The sequence below is a fragment of the Linepithema humile genome, chromosome 2, assembly GCF_040581485.1.
Source record: "Linepithema humile isolate Giens D197 chromosome 2, Lhum_UNIL_v1.0, whole genome shotgun sequence".
In the NCBI taxonomy this organism is placed as follows: Eukaryota; Metazoa; Arthropoda; class Insecta; order Hymenoptera; family Formicidae; genus Linepithema; species Linepithema humile.
Window position 1 is genome coordinate 8,135,626 of NC_090129.1, and position 18,987 is coordinate 8,154,612.

At 36.5% G+C, this 18,987-nt stretch overlaps 2 protein-coding genes across 10 annotated transcripts in view; one reads left to right on the forward strand and one right to left on the reverse strand.

The window, feature by feature from the left end:
* Window positions 1-18,987, reverse strand: part of LOC105678766 (carboxypeptidase N subunit 2-like) — a 54,519-nt gene that overhangs the window by 23,477 nt on the left and 12,055 nt on the right. For 2 of the 4 annotated variants that reach the window (XM_012378376.2, XM_012378375.2), the window contains exon 1: window positions 1,227-2,533. The exons of the other annotated variants lie outside the window; for them this stretch is intronic. The gene's annotated coding sequence lies outside the window, so the exon portion shown is untranslated. Of the gene's footprint in view, window positions 1-1,226; window positions 2,534-18,987 lie in introns of those variants that run through there. 4 annotated transcript variants of the gene reach the window in all.
* On the forward strand, window positions 6,089-18,896 carry LOC105678764 (leucine-rich repeat-containing protein 15-like). Of its 6 annotated transcripts, XM_012378369.2 has the most exons (4): window positions 6,102-6,220; window positions 6,687-6,899; window positions 13,884-14,275; window positions 14,375-18,896. In XM_012378369.2, the coding sequence occupies exons 3-4, from the start codon at window positions 13,890-13,892 to the stop codon at window positions 16,014-16,016; spliced, it is 2,028 nt and encodes a 675-aa protein (XP_012233792.1). In that variant the 5' UTR covers window positions 6,102-6,220; window positions 6,687-6,899; window positions 13,884-13,889; the 3' UTR covers window positions 16,017-18,896. The 6 variants fall into 6 exon arrangements, with proteins under 6 accessions (XP_012233794.1, XP_012233792.1, XP_012233791.1 ...); XM_012378371.2 differs by lacking the exon at window positions 6,687-6,899 and having other exon boundaries at window positions 6,089-6,220; XM_012378368.2 differs by lacking the exon at window positions 6,102-6,220 and having other exon boundaries at window positions 6,286-6,899.

Below are 18,987 nucleotides of genomic sequence, written 5' to 3' on the forward strand. Positions count from 1 at the left end.
GCTTAATACTTGTTCCACGATATAAGCCGGCATTATTAAGTTTCGAGAATATTTCGGAGCGCTTTCCATCAGCTAGAAAAATAACCAGCATCCGTCGGAATGAGAAGGGTGCATTTCATTACGCGCTCATCCGACGACGTCGGCTCGAACTCTCATTGGGATTAGGAATATCCGCGGTGTACGGGAATTAATTATGAAGCCAAAGCCACCAACGAAGAAAGTACCGTAATTTATTTACTGCCGAAGACGTGGGAGATTTAATTTGTTTAACAACTCTCGGAATCACAAATCTCAATTATGCGCTCGTTATCGACTTTTACGGATGAGCCAGCCAACCCTATATCTAGCTTCGCAAAACTTTTCCTTCTCTACTCTTTTTTCAGCGGTAAGCTATGATATTCATAACATGCGTACATGTGCACGTTACTTTCTTCGTAATAAAACTGATAAGAATGTATATGAGTTAATATTATTAAGCATCAGAATTATTGAGCGATAAAATATTCCATTCAAATTTAGAAGAATAAGTGCTGGGAAAGAAAGGAGTATCTTGAAAAGCGGCTACCAACGATATACGAGATAATTCACAAAAGCTAGCAACGATATGCGAGATAATTTTATAAGTCTCTGTTTTCTAATTCGTTTCCGTCATTTTACATTGGAATAAAGGACAAGAATAGGGAAGTCTCGGGAATATTTAATAAAACCGACTCCCCTAAGAAAAAGCTAAATAGCTCTTCAAGAATAAGAGCACATAATAGCTTTAAAAGCTTACTTACAACTCCCACCGTTCCTACCATGCTGAACATTTAATGAAAGATTTATTTCATTGTACGTTTCGCAACCTCGCAAGTACATAAGTTTACCTCCGTAAATCAACGCAACGCGGAGTCTATAAAAGCATCGTGTAAACACGGGGGCGATTTAACGCGAGTCGATAAAGCCCTATTTTAAGGGCAACGCGCGCCAAAGAGAATGCATATTTAATCAGTCTACCGGACGCGATATCGTAAAACGGTGGCATAGCCGGTAAACAGCTGACCCGTGAGATTCCGTGAACCAGCAGCGTTGCCTCGTCGCAAGCCTCGAACTTCCAGCTGACTTATCGCACGGGTGCGCGTGTGACTCATGGTCGGCGTAATCATATATCGTATCGCGTCGTATTTAGGGGTGTTCGGGGAGGGTGAAGAGGGGGGGGGGGGTTAAGCGGATGGTCGGATACTTACACCGAGCGACGCGAGGTATCAGTGCGTTCCCTCGGATCTCTGCACATCGACTCGATCCGCCGTGAATTTTTCCACACACTCGCCGGTCACCCCGTCGTGATCCTCCGTGATCTGCGGGCACCGATGTTCTCGTTCAGTGATGGATATCCGCCGACGATCGGACGGCACACGCACGTTCCATAGCGCAGCCGGCTCAAACCGAATTAACGAGACTCTCCCGAATCACCGAATCGCCGATCCACGTGACTCGCCATGAATTGCACACTTGGAATTGCCGGGACGTGTCCAGCGTGTTTCGCTCGTATCCATCAATCGTGTGCGGTCACCTGGCTCCCGTGCAGCCCCCGGACTCGTACGTCGCGCGTGATAGTCGCGTGCGAAATGCGGAGTGGTGATGGACAAACCGCGGATGAAAAAGTTAAGGAGGCGCCTTCGTAAGCATAGGAAGACGTATGAGAGTAGGGTGGAGAAGACAGATGATAGGCGAGAAGAAAAGACAGACAGAGAGAGAGAGAGAGAGAGAGAGAAAGAGAAAGAGGAGGAGGAGAGAGGAGAAAAGAGAGACAAAACGGGAGAAGAGTTCGGTGAGAGGGTGAGAAAGAGAGAAAGAGAGAAAAGGAGAGAAAGAGAGGAAAAAACGAAAGAACGCGGTCGCTCCCAGAGATTTCGAACTGCACTGCAAACGGGGACCACAGTCCTTACTGAGCCGGAGTTTGACTACGTACTCGCGGCTGCGAGACTTTGGGGTCTGCGCAGTTGGTCACTCACCACCACCATCGCTACCATTTCCACCACCATACCGCCGCAGCCGCCGCCGCCGCCGGTGCCGCCGTCGTCGCCGCCGCCGCCGTCGTCATCGCCGCCACCACCACCGCTTTAACCCCAAACCTCCACCACGGCTCTACCCGATGCCAATCCTAACCTGCCTGTCTGCTCCACCCGGCAGCGCCCTAACTTCGCCCTAACGGAGAAAGCCTCGAGTCACGCGTGAGTCGTGATTCTTATTCATATTCGCGCGAAATTGCGTCTGACCGGGCGGGTCTACGAGGATTATTTCGCGGATTATACGGGCTATCGCGGATAGCGAGAGGGCTCGCGGGAGAGAGACTGAATAGGGTCGAGCGTTACCGGTATCGGCTTTACCGTAATAGCAATCGTAATTACCTCTCTCTTACGACGAGTATTCGCCCGGAAATGTTTGCCACTACCGACGGCATAATATTCCGGGGCGTAATGCCGCAGTGTCGTCGTAAGCGAGGTGCGCGTAAGGGGCGTTAGTAAAAAGCTTGTAATCGTACTCCGTCGTAAATTAATTAAAAATGGTCGGTTGTCCGCCCACTCGCATCCTATAATTACGTTGTTTAATTAATTAAGCGTGCGTACGAGTGCAAACGTCGGCAGTTGCGGCTTAGGCGCGATTGTCGCGGAAATAATAATTAAAAATTACGGCGCATAGATTCGGTTTAAAAATTCGTTTTACTTTTCACGTGCGACTGTAATTTTTAATTATTAAGCCTGACGCTAAGCTCTTTTTCGCGGCATCGCATCGTACGCGCAGCTTTTTAATCTAACCAGCGCGATGCGATAATGATCGCTTTAATTACAATGGGATAAACATCGATAAACATTTACGTTCGCATTAAATCTCTTAAAAATATATAATACGAAAAATTAAAATAAATCGAATTACACGTACAAACAGCACCATTACATATAGTATTACATATATTTAGAAACTTTCGTTAAACGATATGATGCAATACTTCTCCCTTCCATCTGCTTATATCTATTTTTATATTTTCCTTCCTCCATCGCCTGTTGTGACATAAATGTAATAACAGTTTTTGTCTCGCACAACGTGTGATATTTATATTACTTTCCTCGCGATTAAATAACACTTGAAACAAAGATTGCATTTATTGCGAAATTCTAATCAAATCTTTTCAATTTAGTTCGAATCTGATTTTTAAATTATTTTCACTATTCATTGCACCGGACTTCCGTCCGCATCAACGTATAAATTCCATAATTATTGCATCGCAGAGTAAACGACATGTACGAAACTTTTGTATTGCTGCTAAAGAAAATGTCTATATCAAGTCCACGACTAAAAAGTTTCCATCGGAACAAAAAGAATCTTGTCCGAAGTCACGCTGGCTAAAGTTCGTTGCTCCGTACATGTTGTCCCCGCACATTCTACGGATATTGGAGCCTTGCCAAAGTCATTCTCACATTATTCCGCGAGAATATAAGTCTCGAAAAATAGATGAGACTTGTATAGACAATATATCCGTAGTTTAAGAAATCATTGCGAATACTATGAAAATATTTCAAATATTTGTTTTAAATATCGTTAATAATATTTAATTTTTTATTTTCGCTGTACATTAGTGTAACTTTAGCAACGTTAATTTAAAAAATAGCAATTACGTAAATAAGTAAAAGATTTTGTAACTTATTGCTACTGTGAGCATTTTTCACATATTTTAAATATATAATAATACTTTATTATTTAATCCTTAATGTAAAGGATATATTTTTAATTCATTGATATCTTATTTCACAAATAATCTTTTAAATTCTTCATAAATAATGATCTCATCGCCATCTATTGCACACCTTTCTAACTAATATTTCCACTATCAATCGATAAAATAAGACGTTAAAAAATTGTATGAGACATTACTATAATTATAATTTTAAAAATGCTCTAAAATTTATTTTAATTTCCAAAATTTGTTTTTATATTTTATGACATTGATACATTAAAAGTGAAGTATATTAAGCCATGTTATGCAGGATACATGCTAAAATGTAACATATACGCGAATCTGTATGCTTATGTTTCAATAAACCAAGTGCATAGCAAAGATTTATTTCATACGAGCAAATACTGTAAAGAACTGATAAAAAAAACTTACATACAAAGTATTTATTGTGTTTAACGCGATATAAATCTTCTAATTGTATAATAAATTAATATTAAATTTTGATCTTGACGATGTACACGAGGATTACATTGAATATTCGTAGATGCATAAGTAGAGATTATCTGCGAGACGGTTCTAAGTCTTGACACGTACAGCGCATCGTGAATAAACATGATAAAATGAAAGCAAAACGATATACACGTGAAAAATGCGTCCGTACAATATTGCCGGATATAAAGTAGCATTAAGGCTATATGGTCGTATGTTTATAAAGATGTACACGTCTCGTCGAAATATTTAAATATGTTTTCCGATGCATGAACAAATCTCGCCAAATTTTTATCCCAATTTTATAAATATGTCAAATAACCGTAGATATAAATCATCGAATTATTATAAAAAATTATTATTCAAATCATTATTTGTTATTATTCGTAGCTATGTGCGCATTGCAAATATCAAAAATACACATTGTTTTATTCCGCACAAACGTATTATGTTTCATTAATGAAAAATTTTTCAAATCGATGGATAGGCATTTAAATCAGACAAGTGTATTAACGTTGAGAGACGAGAGAAAAACAGCAAAAATAAATAGTCAAGACTTTTAATCCGTTTTCTACTTATATGAAAGGTAATTTCTGTTCTGTCGAATGTATTTACGCGACTTACAGGTGGAAAATTAAATCTCATTAATCTCCGAAGCGTACATTCTCGACCGGTTGACTCCGGCGTCAGAATGCCCGACGTTACGTTCCATTAAATTTGAACCCTGCCGTTACTACCTTGATTCCCTCGGTATACGGCATTCGAAAAAAGATAAAAAGGACAAATCCGCGGCACGCTCCCAGCGAACGAGAGAGGGAAATTAATCCCGGGACGATAATTCAACGATGCGCTATCAGGAAAGCTAATGTCAATCGCAAAGTTAATCGATGCTCTTCTCATTCGTTGCGCCCGCTGATACGAATGGGGTTGGCAGGTCGTTGGTCCCAGTCAAGATCATGAGAGATCCCTATTCTACGGGTTTCGCAATACATACATTCGCGCTATGCGACACGCCTGACCTCCGCGATTGCCGATTCTGGTGAATGCAACAATTCTTCGAAACTGAACAGGACGTGTTGTACTCGCGCCGTTCAATCACGCACTGACTGCATGAACAAACATCGGGTAGACGTATACGAGAGAGTGACACATACCATATCCGACCCATATCGATTTCCCATTGTCCTCTTCAAATCTGAATACATACGTGGCAGAAACGACCCGGCACGAGCGCAAATGCGAGTACGAGTGCTTGTCAGCACAAACTGCAATTGTAGCTTAAAAAAGCATTGCGATAGTTTTATGATATGCAATGTGTTTGTCAGCAATCAAGGAATGAAGCTATTAGAGATATGATCTTGTAGACAGCTTATTCACTTAAAAATCTATGTGATAAATCTGTAAAAATTTGTTATATGTGAATGACGATGTGTTATAAAGTGCAAATAATGCAAGTCTTCTCTGATAAATTTTGTCTTAACTAAGCAAATTATTATATCAAGTACATTAAGGATTGCTCAACAGTTGCATCTTGTTGTATATGCAATGCATCTTTTATAACGCAACGCTTAGTCATAACAATCAACTGTCTGAAATAGCGACTTATTTGCTGATGAAGCATAATGCACTACTAAGCTTATCGTATACGCTTAGTATATCCCGATTAACATGCGCGCTTCTTATTTGATAAATGAAGAGTGAACGTCTTTGCAAACGCACATGAAAAATGATTTAGACGTAGTAGAAAAGATTCCCCAATGAAAATGCAAGTGTATAATATATACTCTACTCAGGAAATCAATCTCTAAAATATTCCACTGGATTATCCGTTTTCGCTCGAATGCACCTTACATACGCAAGCGTCAGTTAGCATAGCAAATTCATGTGATTTCTGCGTCAGTAAAAGAAAAACGTTCCACGAATACGGACGTATGCGAATGTGATGTGACGCTCTAACTCGTGAAACGCGTTTAATAAGAAGAGTAGTTTTACAGATTTACAAGTGATGCGTGAATCGTGAGTAGATATAAAGCCGTAATTCTTTTGCGCACTAATCTAGATATCAATCAATATTTCTGTTAAGTTAAAATTATATTTAAATAACAAATTTTTTACTGTATGTGAATATCTGAATTATCAATAATGACAATAATATCTGAATTATTAATAATGACGATAATACCTGAGCTATTAATAATGACAATAATAACGCGCAGTGTTCCATGCCATTCATAAAAAGTATATTAATGAAACATCGAGAATTAATCGCGTAATTAAATAACTTCTCAGAAAACAAGACAGAATAAAATTCTAGACATGACGAATCGTCATTATACATGTGACTGCGAGCACGATCAAAGATAAATCACAGGCATAAATGTTGTGATGTATGTGACGGCACGTTAGTTTTTCGATCGTTTATCGCGATTGTTTAATTCCTCGTTATTAAGAGATACGTCTTAATTTGAAACCTTGCCTTTAGCGTCATCTGTAAGCAACGTGTGCGTCGCAAAAGAAGAGTAACGCATGCGCGTATTTCTCTCTCTCTTCCTTTCGCCGTTTCGCTCATGTGTGTAGCCGGTATTAATCAATCACCTGTTTCATCGTGAACGTATTTTTTGCGAGCGGTCGACTAGTGCACGCGACATTTGATCTCACTTGGTTTTGATCTACTGTCAAAAGTGAGCAGAAAAACGTGAGTACGGTCCATATAATAATATATTTTGTTATTACTTGTTGGTATTAATGAGATGCAATGAGTGTGAATTACAAATGTAATTAATTCCAAATGATTTCGCAAATGCTTGCCTAAGCACAAAGTGATTCCTCTTCCACAACATTTACGTAATTAAAGATTGGAAATTTTTTATATAAATATCATTAAAAAATCGTAAAACATAGCATAGCATTATAAAATATAAAATGGTAATTTAGAATCACGGTCTATGAAATTAATTATATCTATTTATTATGTTAAGCGAATTACGTGTAACACTAAATCCAAGGCATGTATAAAGTCTGTTATTATCACGACACAGTCAGCGTTAACTGGTTTGTTAACACTGGTTTTGTAAACACTGTCATCTTTATGATAGTAGAAATGCAAACAAAATGTTTCATGCGAAAGGTGCACGCTTATCCGACAGCAGCGAACATCATTTATAATGTCCGCGTTGCGTGATTTTTCTTCAGTCGCCGAATCGCATGCACCGTGGCATAATTCAAGTGCAAAAGTCAAACTTGAAGATTTTTCCGTCTATATTCCAATTCACAAGATATATTTGAAGAGAATTAATGTCGCGTCGCGCAAGCGCACGTTTGGCAGTGTCTCTGTCCGTCTTGCGAGCTTTCCGAGCTTTCCGAGCTTCCTATCACGTCGAATTGTGCTCGTTTAGTAAGGGTATATTATCGAGCCGACGCATGCAGACAGCGGTAACAGTCGGCCAAGTGTAAAACTTCTCGCTCGGAAACATCGCATTTGCATCTCCACGGTAAGATAAATCTCTTTCCGTGATTATGTTTCTGATTGTCTCGTCGAGCAATCAGGAGGTTAGGGAGAACAATATCGCATGGGTTGCATCTAATACGCGATAGCCGGCGTTTAAAGGTAGCGAAATGTCTATATCAACGTGGCATTTAGTACGGCATTAGAGTTTTACTGTTGTGTTTTGTGAAATAACGATATTTTAATCTGCAAAGCTCTGCTTACGTGAGATATTTTTACATACGTGATCGCGAAACTCGTATCTCCGCGACTGAACATTCCTTCTCGAACATTCCTTCTCCAACCAATCATGCTCTGGAATGTCTCTCAAGATTTTTTTTTCAAAAATTAAATTAACAAAAATTATACAAAATATATGTAAATATGTATGACAGACAATTAATATAATTTCGGTAAACTCAATTTTTCATATTCTACTAATTGCATGTAGTTGTGCAACGAGAGGCCAGTTACTGTTTTTGGAATTTTTTATATTATGCTATAAGAGCATTTAAATTATATACTTTTATATTTTATATATTTTTTTAAATATACCAAAAAAATTTAACCACACGCATAAAAACTATATCTTTGAATTAGTTTTATATTATATAACTATGTCCAATTGTTGAATTGTCATTGTCACAAATCAAGGTTGAAATTACTTTTGTACGCTTCAACAGGGAGGTGCAGCTTCGTCGAATTTATACTAGTTGAAAAAAATAACGCATGCTCGTTTCATCGTTACTTTCATTATCTATTCTTTAGTCTAAATTTTTTAAAATTTTAATTTCAATTTCACTAAAAATATGTCACGAGACGAAAGTATGCTACCAAAAAGTTATGTCTTTAGATGTGTCAAAGCACATATAATATTTTTTGAAAGATTTATCAATGCAAAAATATATTTATATTAATATTTCTTTTCGCGACAACGCTATGTTAATATGAGTTAAAGCAAAATAAATGCACATAATTGCGATTTGAAAAAGGAGAATGGAATGAAACAACGTGAGTAAAGCCAACAGACCGCAAAAACGGTAGCCAAAAACCGTCGCATGCATACTACGTGGATGGAACTACCGAGGCACAGCGAGAGCGCGTCTCGATAGATTTTAACCCTGAGTTCACTCGGATATGATTTAATTTAACCGCGGCTCTGGGCAATCCGGTCGCTCAATTTATCTCCGTCCACCGACGTGCGCGCGCGAGTCGTCGCGACATCACTTCGTATCGTCCTCGTCGGTACCGTCGGTCTGCTAGATCTACCCCGGTCTCTTTGGTATGTAAAATTCTATGCTTTCAAAAGCATTTCGCTTGGTACCGCGGTTGCAAGTGTACGCCGATCCGATAAGAAAACCAGTGAATCAGCAAGTTATTTGCTTACGGTTTTAAATAAAAAATAATTATAAAACGCAGTGAATAAAAGGCAACGCACAGAAAAATATTTTTAATTTAGTTTTTTATCATATTTATCCGCATTGTTACTGCAAAATACGTGAGAAAAAGCTACGAATCAAAGTAACAGTCGATTAGAATCAATTGCTACTACAGCGTCCATTTAGAGCCCAGACAAAAGAATCGAATATATTGCATGTTTGAATTGTTCGAACAGTTTGAAGCAAAAGCATTTGAATTTCAAGCTTGGACGATTCGAACTGTTCAAAGCAATGATCGATTTGCAATGTCGATTCATAATATCTGAAAATTCCAATAGTTCGGACGTTCAGGAAAATTAAAGATTGAAAAATATTATGCATTGCAAATAGAAAATGTACAGCTTTTTATTCCTGCCTAACTGTGCAAATGTCAATATTACGGTGCCAATATTGTTATTTTTTTCATACTGAATATTTGTAAAATTTATTGGAAAATATTTAAAGCAAAAGTTTCGTATGAAATAATTTTAATAGATTCCGCTTATGGAAACAAAATAAAACATAACGTGTGTGCAAGAAAGTATTTAAAACGCATTCAACTACAACGACATTGAATAGATGCCTACAAACGATGTATAATATGATTTCGCAACGAGCATAAATGAGATAAGTATGTATTAGATGTAATATGCTGAAGGTAATTCAGCAAACAGTTCATTCAAACTGTCTCGAAAGATCCGAACTGCTCGACTACTCGAAATTTCCAAACACTAACTTAGAGCCATTGAAATATAAAAAAGTTCTAGCAATGATATATGTGCTGAAACAGATGTAAGAAAATGAAAAAAAAAAAAAAAAAAAAGAATTAAAATGAAAGAAAATAAAATAAAAATATAGTATCTTAAATATATATTCAAAATTATTGCTATACTGTTACAACAGAGAAATTTAAATTTTGCCTAACTTTTTAGACATTCTAATTTTTCAGATAATTTTTATCTCTTAAATATTGGTGTACTTTGGAATGGTCTCGTGCAAATAACTTGCTATTCGTTTCGCTGGCATACTGACTTGTTTTCGCGCGAGGGACAGATTACAGCCCACTAATATAATCCACTCGTACTCGTCGCCTTCACCGTCGCACATCGCTGCGCGTCGCGAGAGCGGCGAGATCCGGAGACCTCGGTGCTCTTTAATGAAATAGCCATTCTGTGTGTGGAGTGCGACGGAGTGCGCGAGCAATGAATGAGCTGTGCGTCACGAGCGTAATACGCGTATCATCGGCGTCGAAAGTTCAAAACACTTTTTATATCATAGATAAGCTTTGCGGATTTATTCCTATATCTAAAATTACAGAGATGTAAAGTTAATTATCAAAATTATTACAGATTAGTCATTTTTTAAATAAATAAGAACATTTAATATATATTTGAAACATTTTAATGACAATTATTTCCTTTGTAATTTATATAAAAATAAATCCAGAGTTTACCCGTGAAACAAACAGTATTTCAACAGCTATTTTGACGCAGACTATACGTAAGACGTCACGTTTGATGCACGGAGAATGAAATATGTGAGGAATACCTCGTGCAACCTTGTAGCCACCGTGTAGCAAAGTCATTTTTCACGGTCGTTACAAGAGAAATATAGGTGATGTGTCGGTCTCAGATGAAATGCATCTTCATCTATACGTCGATATCGTAAAGCGAGAATCTTTACGTAAGACAAGCGTTTTCGGTATTAATGTAGCTGCGTGATTAGCCATAGAAATGGTTTTATCATAATTTATTTTTCTCGTAATGTATAATTGGTACTTTTTCTGAAAATTTCTTTGCGAATTTTTCGCGGTTTATAATCTCTTTTCTCGACATTCAGTCATTGTTTTAAAAAGTTTAATGATAAGAAAAAATCCTAGATTTGGTGTTAATCTTTCAAATTCTCGAATGCACAGCTTAATTTTTCTTATGTTGTTTTAAATAAATGCTTAATGTGCATACAGCATATTAATCAAGGCGATTGAAAAATATTTTATTAAGTAATTTATATGTGCAAATTTCATATTTTTTTAAATTAATAAAAAAAAATGTTTTAAATGAAATTATTATAGTAAAGCAATACTACTAAAATGATCAAAACTCTGCAATATACGATAAAAGCATTTGTCAGAATGTAATCAACTAATTTAAAATTTTCCAGTACAGTTGAAAAAGTAAATACTGTACATTCGACAATGCTTTAATTAAATTCAATACTTTTACAGATAGGACCAGTCAACAATCGGAGGCAAAAGCCTCATGCATTTAATTAGAGTCACTTTTTTAAATTTATGAGATGTACGATATAAAAAAATTTTTGAACTTTTGAATTAACAATATTGTTCTTACCAATGTTATAAAACATTTTTGTAAACAACATACATTGTTATATAATATTAATTATAAACTTATATCAAAATGCGGAAAAATAAATGTATTTTTACTTTTTAATAAAAATTCGTATTTTAATTATATCTCATAAATTGCGTTATAACATGTATAACGCCAAACAATATGTAAAACTTCACATTTGCTAGATCTTAACGTTTAGTTCTTAAATGAAATCTTGCGCTATTTATATGCGCGGAAGTTTCTAAGAGTCAGAAATAATTAATACCTCCTACTTTTCCACTTCTATCGAAGAATATATATTATATATGCACAATGAAGTTTCGGCACAACGCAATTCGACATTCGCTAGTAAAGTGCATGAATTATCCATTTGCGCAAGTATCGCCTTTATAGAACATCCGCCAATTCGTATAATGATATTACGAAGCGTTCTTATGCAATGGCTAGTACAACTCGCAGAATAGAGACTTTGGCGCGCGAAATTGAATAAGCTCGACTCTCGAAACGACGATAAGACGATATAAGACCATTTCACTTCTCTCGGATCAATAAAAACAGCATTATATAAAATTGTATTCCCTGCCACTAAAAAGAATCCAGATATCTTTTATATATAATACACCTCAACAAAAGTTAAAAATGTATTTTTTATTTACGATTTATTTTAAAGTATATAGTGAATCATACATTTATATAATTTGATCGTCTTGATTATTTCTATATAATTTATTTTCTCGTTCAATTTACTTCTATTTAATTTACTTCCATTTTAATTATAATTTACTTCTATTTTAATTATAATTAAAATCGCCAAAGACCTTTTTTAACCGTGAAAATTGTACTAATGTAATTCTTTTATAATAAAAAAAACTGTCTGAGTTTCCAAAAAGAAAATAAATAATTAAATACATATAAAGAGACGTGATTCTTATTTTAACGCGAGACATTAAAATAAAACACCTAGAAACTTAAATATTATTTCTATTATATGAAAATAATATTTCGCAAAAATATTGCTGAGATAAAAACATTAAATCAAAATTACGAAATAAAATTGTGGCATAAAGCAATATTGTCGGACCATTGATTTAATTATGATCGAAATTATATTACGCAAAAATCGTACAATGCAGAATTTAATTTTAACCAGGGCATGCTCGAATAATAATCTTATTACTGAAATTATTCTCTTAAATGCATTTACCGGCAGAAATAACTAATAACAAAATAAATAATGCAATAAGTCAAAACAGTGACATCTACTTTGCTCATTTAAATGTAAATGATATTGATTTGACAAGCTTGTTCTGAGCGAAAACAACAGATTCTGTACATTAAATATCTAATGACGTATCCATGTCTCGTTATTATCTGAACAGAAAAATAAATGCGGAATCATCAAACGCATATGACGTGAGAAAGAAAGAAAGAGAGACAGCGAGATAATCGCGGTGAGAACGGAAAAGATATTCAACTCGTTCAATTCCATTGATTTAACAAATGCGTCCATCATCGCGTAAATTCCGCTTGGGGGACCTCCGAGGATTCGCCGCTTGAAACCCTGGTCAAAACGCTGTCGCATAAAGAAAGGCGACACTCTCTCGCGCAAAAAGCACCTAGCGGGTCTCGCCCGGAGTTTGAATGCAAATGACTTTATCCTCGATACGGCACTTTCTCGCACGGGTAGGAAAAGAGTTCAGGGGAAAAGACATTCGAAAACTAAAGAATCGTGGCGCCAAAGGCGAGGGCGATGCCGAGAAATATAGCGCGGGGTGGTTTGGCAGTTTCGAAGAGGCAAATGTACATCAGCGGTAATGGTGCTCGCGGGCGAAGGCAAGCTCCGTGACAAGGGGGTGGCTCTCCTCGCCGGTGCAACCGAGCGTGCAACGCGTACCATTCTGGCGGAAAGCCCTGTGCCGACTTCGACCGCGGTAGTTGTCTACCGGCCAAAGGCGTCGACGCGTTTCTTTGTAATGCACTCCGCCAGCATAAAAAGTTAGTCGAACGTGATTCGTCATCGCGATGAATAGAATCGTGCTTGTAATTTAACGGGTTTCAGTATGACTCTCGGCTTGAATTATTTGCAGTAATTTGGCGTAATAGAAGTAGGAAATATTTCCAGTTATACTGTCTAGTGAATTAAAATGGATTCTAACAAATGTGTATACATTTTTCTTTAACTGGAAAAACTTGTCATAAAACTTTGTCATTTACTTGCAGCTTTAAAACTTTATCAATCAAAATACATCGATCGGCAATTGTTTGTAATTTCGTACCTCTTTAAATCTTCGACACATTAACAAATGTTTTTTTATATCGTAATAAAAATCTCTGTATAAAAATGCAGAATAATCTCAATATTTAGTACAACATGCCACTGTGTACGGAAATTTGACTGTGATTGTTTTGTTTTATGGTTAATATAGATTACAATGTCCAAGATGACGACATTGCATTTGCTTGCGGTATTCTTCGCTACTACGGCGTTCGCTCTGAACGAGGAACTGCTGGAGCAGGAATGTCCCGTAGATTGCCACTGTCACTACTTTCGCATCAACTGGGTGACGGACTGCTCGGATAGCAACCTGACGACCATCCCATACAGCGAGCTCAGCCACGATGTCTATGTTTTAGACATGAATGATAATAATATCGCAAACTTCGACCCGTTTCCAAGCTCGATCAAGCTAAGGCGCCTCCAAATGGCGCACAACCAACTAACCGAGCTGACGTACGAGTCGTTCGCCGGATTAACGTACCTTTTGGATGCAGATTTCTCGTATAATGCCATTACACGGGTGGATCCTGAAGCGTTTCGGTAAGGCACTTCGATACCAATTATATTTGCCACAGTCATTAGTCTACTTTCAGACAAGGTGTGATATGGGTTTTGTCAATGATACGATTAATTCAACAGGGACAGTCCGGGTCTAATTACATTGGAACTCCAGCATAATCCTTTGAACGAGGTCGAGGAACATTTCCTGAATTGCCGCACGCTGCTCTACCTCGATCTGAATTCATGTGGCATCCGCCATCTCAACACACGCTTCTTTTACAACACGACGCATCTGAATAAGCTCGACCTGTCGTACAATCCTCTGCAAAGGATAGAACCGGGTCCCTTCGATCATCTGACAAACTTGGAATACCTCAAGCTGAACGGATGCAATTTAACCTATATATCTCCCGAGGCGTTTTCCCACCTAGAAAATCTGCGACAATTAGAGATAGCAGACAATGAATTGAAGACGTTAGATTGGAGGAGCGTTCTCACGCCGTTGGTGCGTCTGGAACATTTAGATATCCGCAACACCGACATCACCAATCTACCGGGTGACGCGTTCGCCAAGAACTTGTATCTCCGACAATTGGTCCTCGCGGACAACGAATTGTGGCATCTGGACGTCGAGGATACGCTTGGTCACAACTTGCATAGCCTACAATCACTGGACCTGTCGAATTGCAATTTGCATGACCGCCTATCCGAGGAAGCTTTCAGAAACGCGAGTAAGCTACGCGTACTCAATCTGAGCGGCAATCCGATGTTCGCCAGCGATCTAACTGCCGTTCTTCGCCATTTGCCGAAGCTTCACAAACTCTCGCTCAGCAATTGCAGCCTCCGAAGATTGCCAAATGCGTTCGATATATTCGAACACCTTGAAGAACTCGATATCTCCCATAATCCACTATCCGACGCGTTCGTCAGTCTTCTCAATCCGTTAAGATCTTTGGAGTATTTGGATATGTCTTATTGCGGCCTCGGTTATGTCGGAAATAACACCTTCGCGCAAATGACCTTTCTGAAGCAACTGATTCTTTCGGGCAACGAATTGCATACTCTCGAAGAAGGATTATTCGCGAATCTGACGCGTTTGGAAAGCTTAGAATTGAACAATTGCGACCTCAAGATGCCCGTCGATCCGAAGGTCTTCGGAGATCGTCAATCGACCGATATAATAGAACTGAAACTCAGTGGCAATCCGTTGATCGTGCCCGATGAAGGCTCGCTGCTTCCATTGCAATTATCCAATCTGGAGATTCTGGATCTCAGCAACTGCGGCGTCTCGCATTTGAACGAAAACTTATTTACCATGACGAACAATCTCACTCAATTGAATCTTTCCGGAAATTCCATTTCTGGCGTGGAGAATTTGAGCTCTTTGAAGAAACTGCGCGCGTTAGAGCATATAGATCTCAGTAACAACAATTTGCGCACGATCAATCCTAAGATATTCAAGTCGAATCCGCGTTTACTCTCGGTTAATCTCATGGGGAATCCATTTATCTGCAATTGCTCTATCACGGAGACTTGGGACTGGGCCGTACATGAGAAAGGTGATCTCAATGTACTCGTTGGCAGTCAACCGGCCAACTTTGAAGCCGGCTCCGCCAAGCGAAAGAAAAATCTCTCCTGCGCTTACGACGAGGAAACTTATCGAAGCATGATAGACGAGAATCAGGCAACCGCAAATCGCAAGCACTATCCCAGTCAATTCACACCCTCTCGCACTTGGGCCAAGTACGTTCGCGAGTCCAATTGTAATCGACGTTCATGATATGCGGTGACCAATTATCAACATCGGATGTTGAATGTTTACTACCATAAGGTACGTAGACAAGGGGATGAACTTTGAACAGGTTCCTCACTACCTATTATTATATCGTCATATCACACGAGCCATAAATAATAGCGATATCGCGAAATTTATATATCTGTGGCATTATTTTTGTAGTCATAGAATTAAGGCAAATCTAAAGTAGTTTATGTATCGTAAAAAGCATGTCTGCATCTCAAAATGTTACTATGTCAAATACTCGATTTTGTATATAAATATTCTTCTTTTTTGTATATAGTATTATAATAATCCGTATTTGTCGATCGCAAACTACGTCTTCGTATAACTAGATAAAAGTGTGCTTAGACCAGTGTTAGAATCATCTGCTGCCAATGATCGACATTAAATGGAAACAGTTAGAAAAAAATTCCAAAAATTAGAACAATCGTAATTAAAATAATTCATTACAGCTAAAGTTTTTTATGTATCTACACAAATGTCGCATATATTCATCGCTGAAACAGTCTTTCATGAAGAGTAAATCATCAAATAATTAAGTTAATTATTTCATATTTAAATCGTACAACTTGAAAAAATCTTGTGTTTTCATATCAGTAAAAACACGTAGTTAAATTGATTTTTCGTAAGAATTTTGTAGTACATTAATATTGTTTGTGCATTTAGTGGCTGGTCACATTGTAAGCATTACAAACTGATTGCAATTTCATGGATTATGACTGAATAAACAATAGAGATATGTTTAGTTAATAATTATTCAACAGATAAAGTTTGTAGTATGCGCATGTACCGACATAATCACGCAAACGTCCTGCAATTATGATCTATTTCAGATTATACAATTACACTGACTTGATTTAATGTAATTTCAATCAATTGTTTGAATTATTTAAATTTCTTGCTATTTTAGTTATGTTATATTGATGATATAATTATTAAAATATTTCCATTTTTCATAAACAATAAAATATATAAATAACATAAAATTTATGATATAGAAAGATATATCGGCGTGTAAAAATTCTAATTCAAGTAAAAAATATAATAAAATGTTATCATATTATTATATTGTGAACAAAATTAAACGATATTATTGCATGTTCATTATATGAAATTTTAAACAGTTGTATGTTTGATCGATTAAATAATTCTAAGCAATTCAATGATAAATTAAAACCACTAAAGAAGTCAGTTTTAAAAGGTACATGTTAGCTAGTTTTTATGAGTAACAATTACGCGCAGTTGCATGTTCACATGTACATACGAGTATATACATGAATACAATTACGCTATCGCATCTAATAGCGTGTGAGTACGTGGCCATGAACACTAAATGATCTCCCCTATTTGAACTTCACAATAGCTACGGAAAATGCTTGATTATCGTCGAAAACCGATGTAGTCGTACCTACCTACATTTGAGAAATACACGGAGAAAACTTTGTATCAAATTATTATGATCGGGCAGCAGCCGCGAATCATAAGAGGAATTATAAATTTAAGTACTATGGCTATTATGTGAAAAACATAGTAAAAATTTTCATAATTCCTTCATAGTCCGCGACTACTGCCGTACATAGTAATTTTTGATATAAAATTTTTCTCCTGTATATATACGAGAAAATACGATAGCTGCGTCTTTAATTTGCTGTTCAAACTACACATATCCCATGCCTTACTTATGTTAAATTAAACTCAGCTCGCATTATATAATTGTTCGTACGATTTCCAACTACGAGATATTATCGCAAGCAAACACTATAAAACTGATATAAAATAGATTTAATCATAAAATTACCTCGTGCATTTATAAAACTTGTGGACGGCTTTATATGTGCATTATTTGCATTATGATTTTGGAAAAGTATATTTCACTACAATGGTATAATTATGAAAGTTGTTTAAGACTCTATGAGGTGGGATCAATTGTGCTGTTAATATTTTGATAAAATTTAATAGATTACTTTTTATAGATACTGAATGAACTGATGAGTCTAGTGAAAAAGATTAATACTGCTTTAGTCTAATACATTTACATCTTTCTCAAAAAATTATGACAAGTATGTAAATTTATGATAAAACTTATCGAACTGTCAAGTTTGATTATTGCTAATATATATTTAGAAATATGACGTTACTGTGTAAACAGGAAAACCTCGTATTTGTAATGAAATCTATTATTCTTATTAGTTGATTTTAAAAATGCTTTTGATTGTTTATTCGAACTATAATAGTGTAGTATTTAAGTTGAACTATTCTGAAAGTATATAAAATTTCGAATTTTCTTAGCTTTACAATTTATCGAACTTTTTTGCAAAAGTTAACAATTTTATCTTATCACTATAAGTTCTTTCAACATGGCATTATATCCATTACAAAATAATAATTATGCATTTTTTATGGCAGTAATTATATAATTTTGCATTCAATGTCAAACAAAATTAGTTATCCGTATTATGCTAATCGAATGCCAAAATTGACGTTAACTTTGTGATATACAAGTTAAAATGTTGTATTCTTTTGCACATTATTTCTTTAATATAAACAATTTAATTTTAGTTAATCAATTCAACGCTTTTAGCAAATTAGACATTAAAATTCTACTTTAAATAGTTAGGATTAAAACCAAAGGAAGAAGAAAAAAGAGAAATATAGAACGTAAAGTAGGAAAAAACGCATCTCTCTCGCTTTCATATCCGATCGAGGTCATTCAACTTTTGTGTCGATGAAATAAAGATGTGATGAGGTTAAAGATTGTTCTCGTACTCGGATTATAACGCAGACGACAGCGTGCTAGTTCATTTTATTATAATTACAAAATGTAAAAGACTGTGTTTAATAAAGCTGTCGTTCTTCTTGGTATATGTGTCATCTTTCTCACTTTCACCGTCCACTTGCAATAAAACAGTTGATCTTTTTATACATAGGTCAATCAACTAGTACAGATAATTTA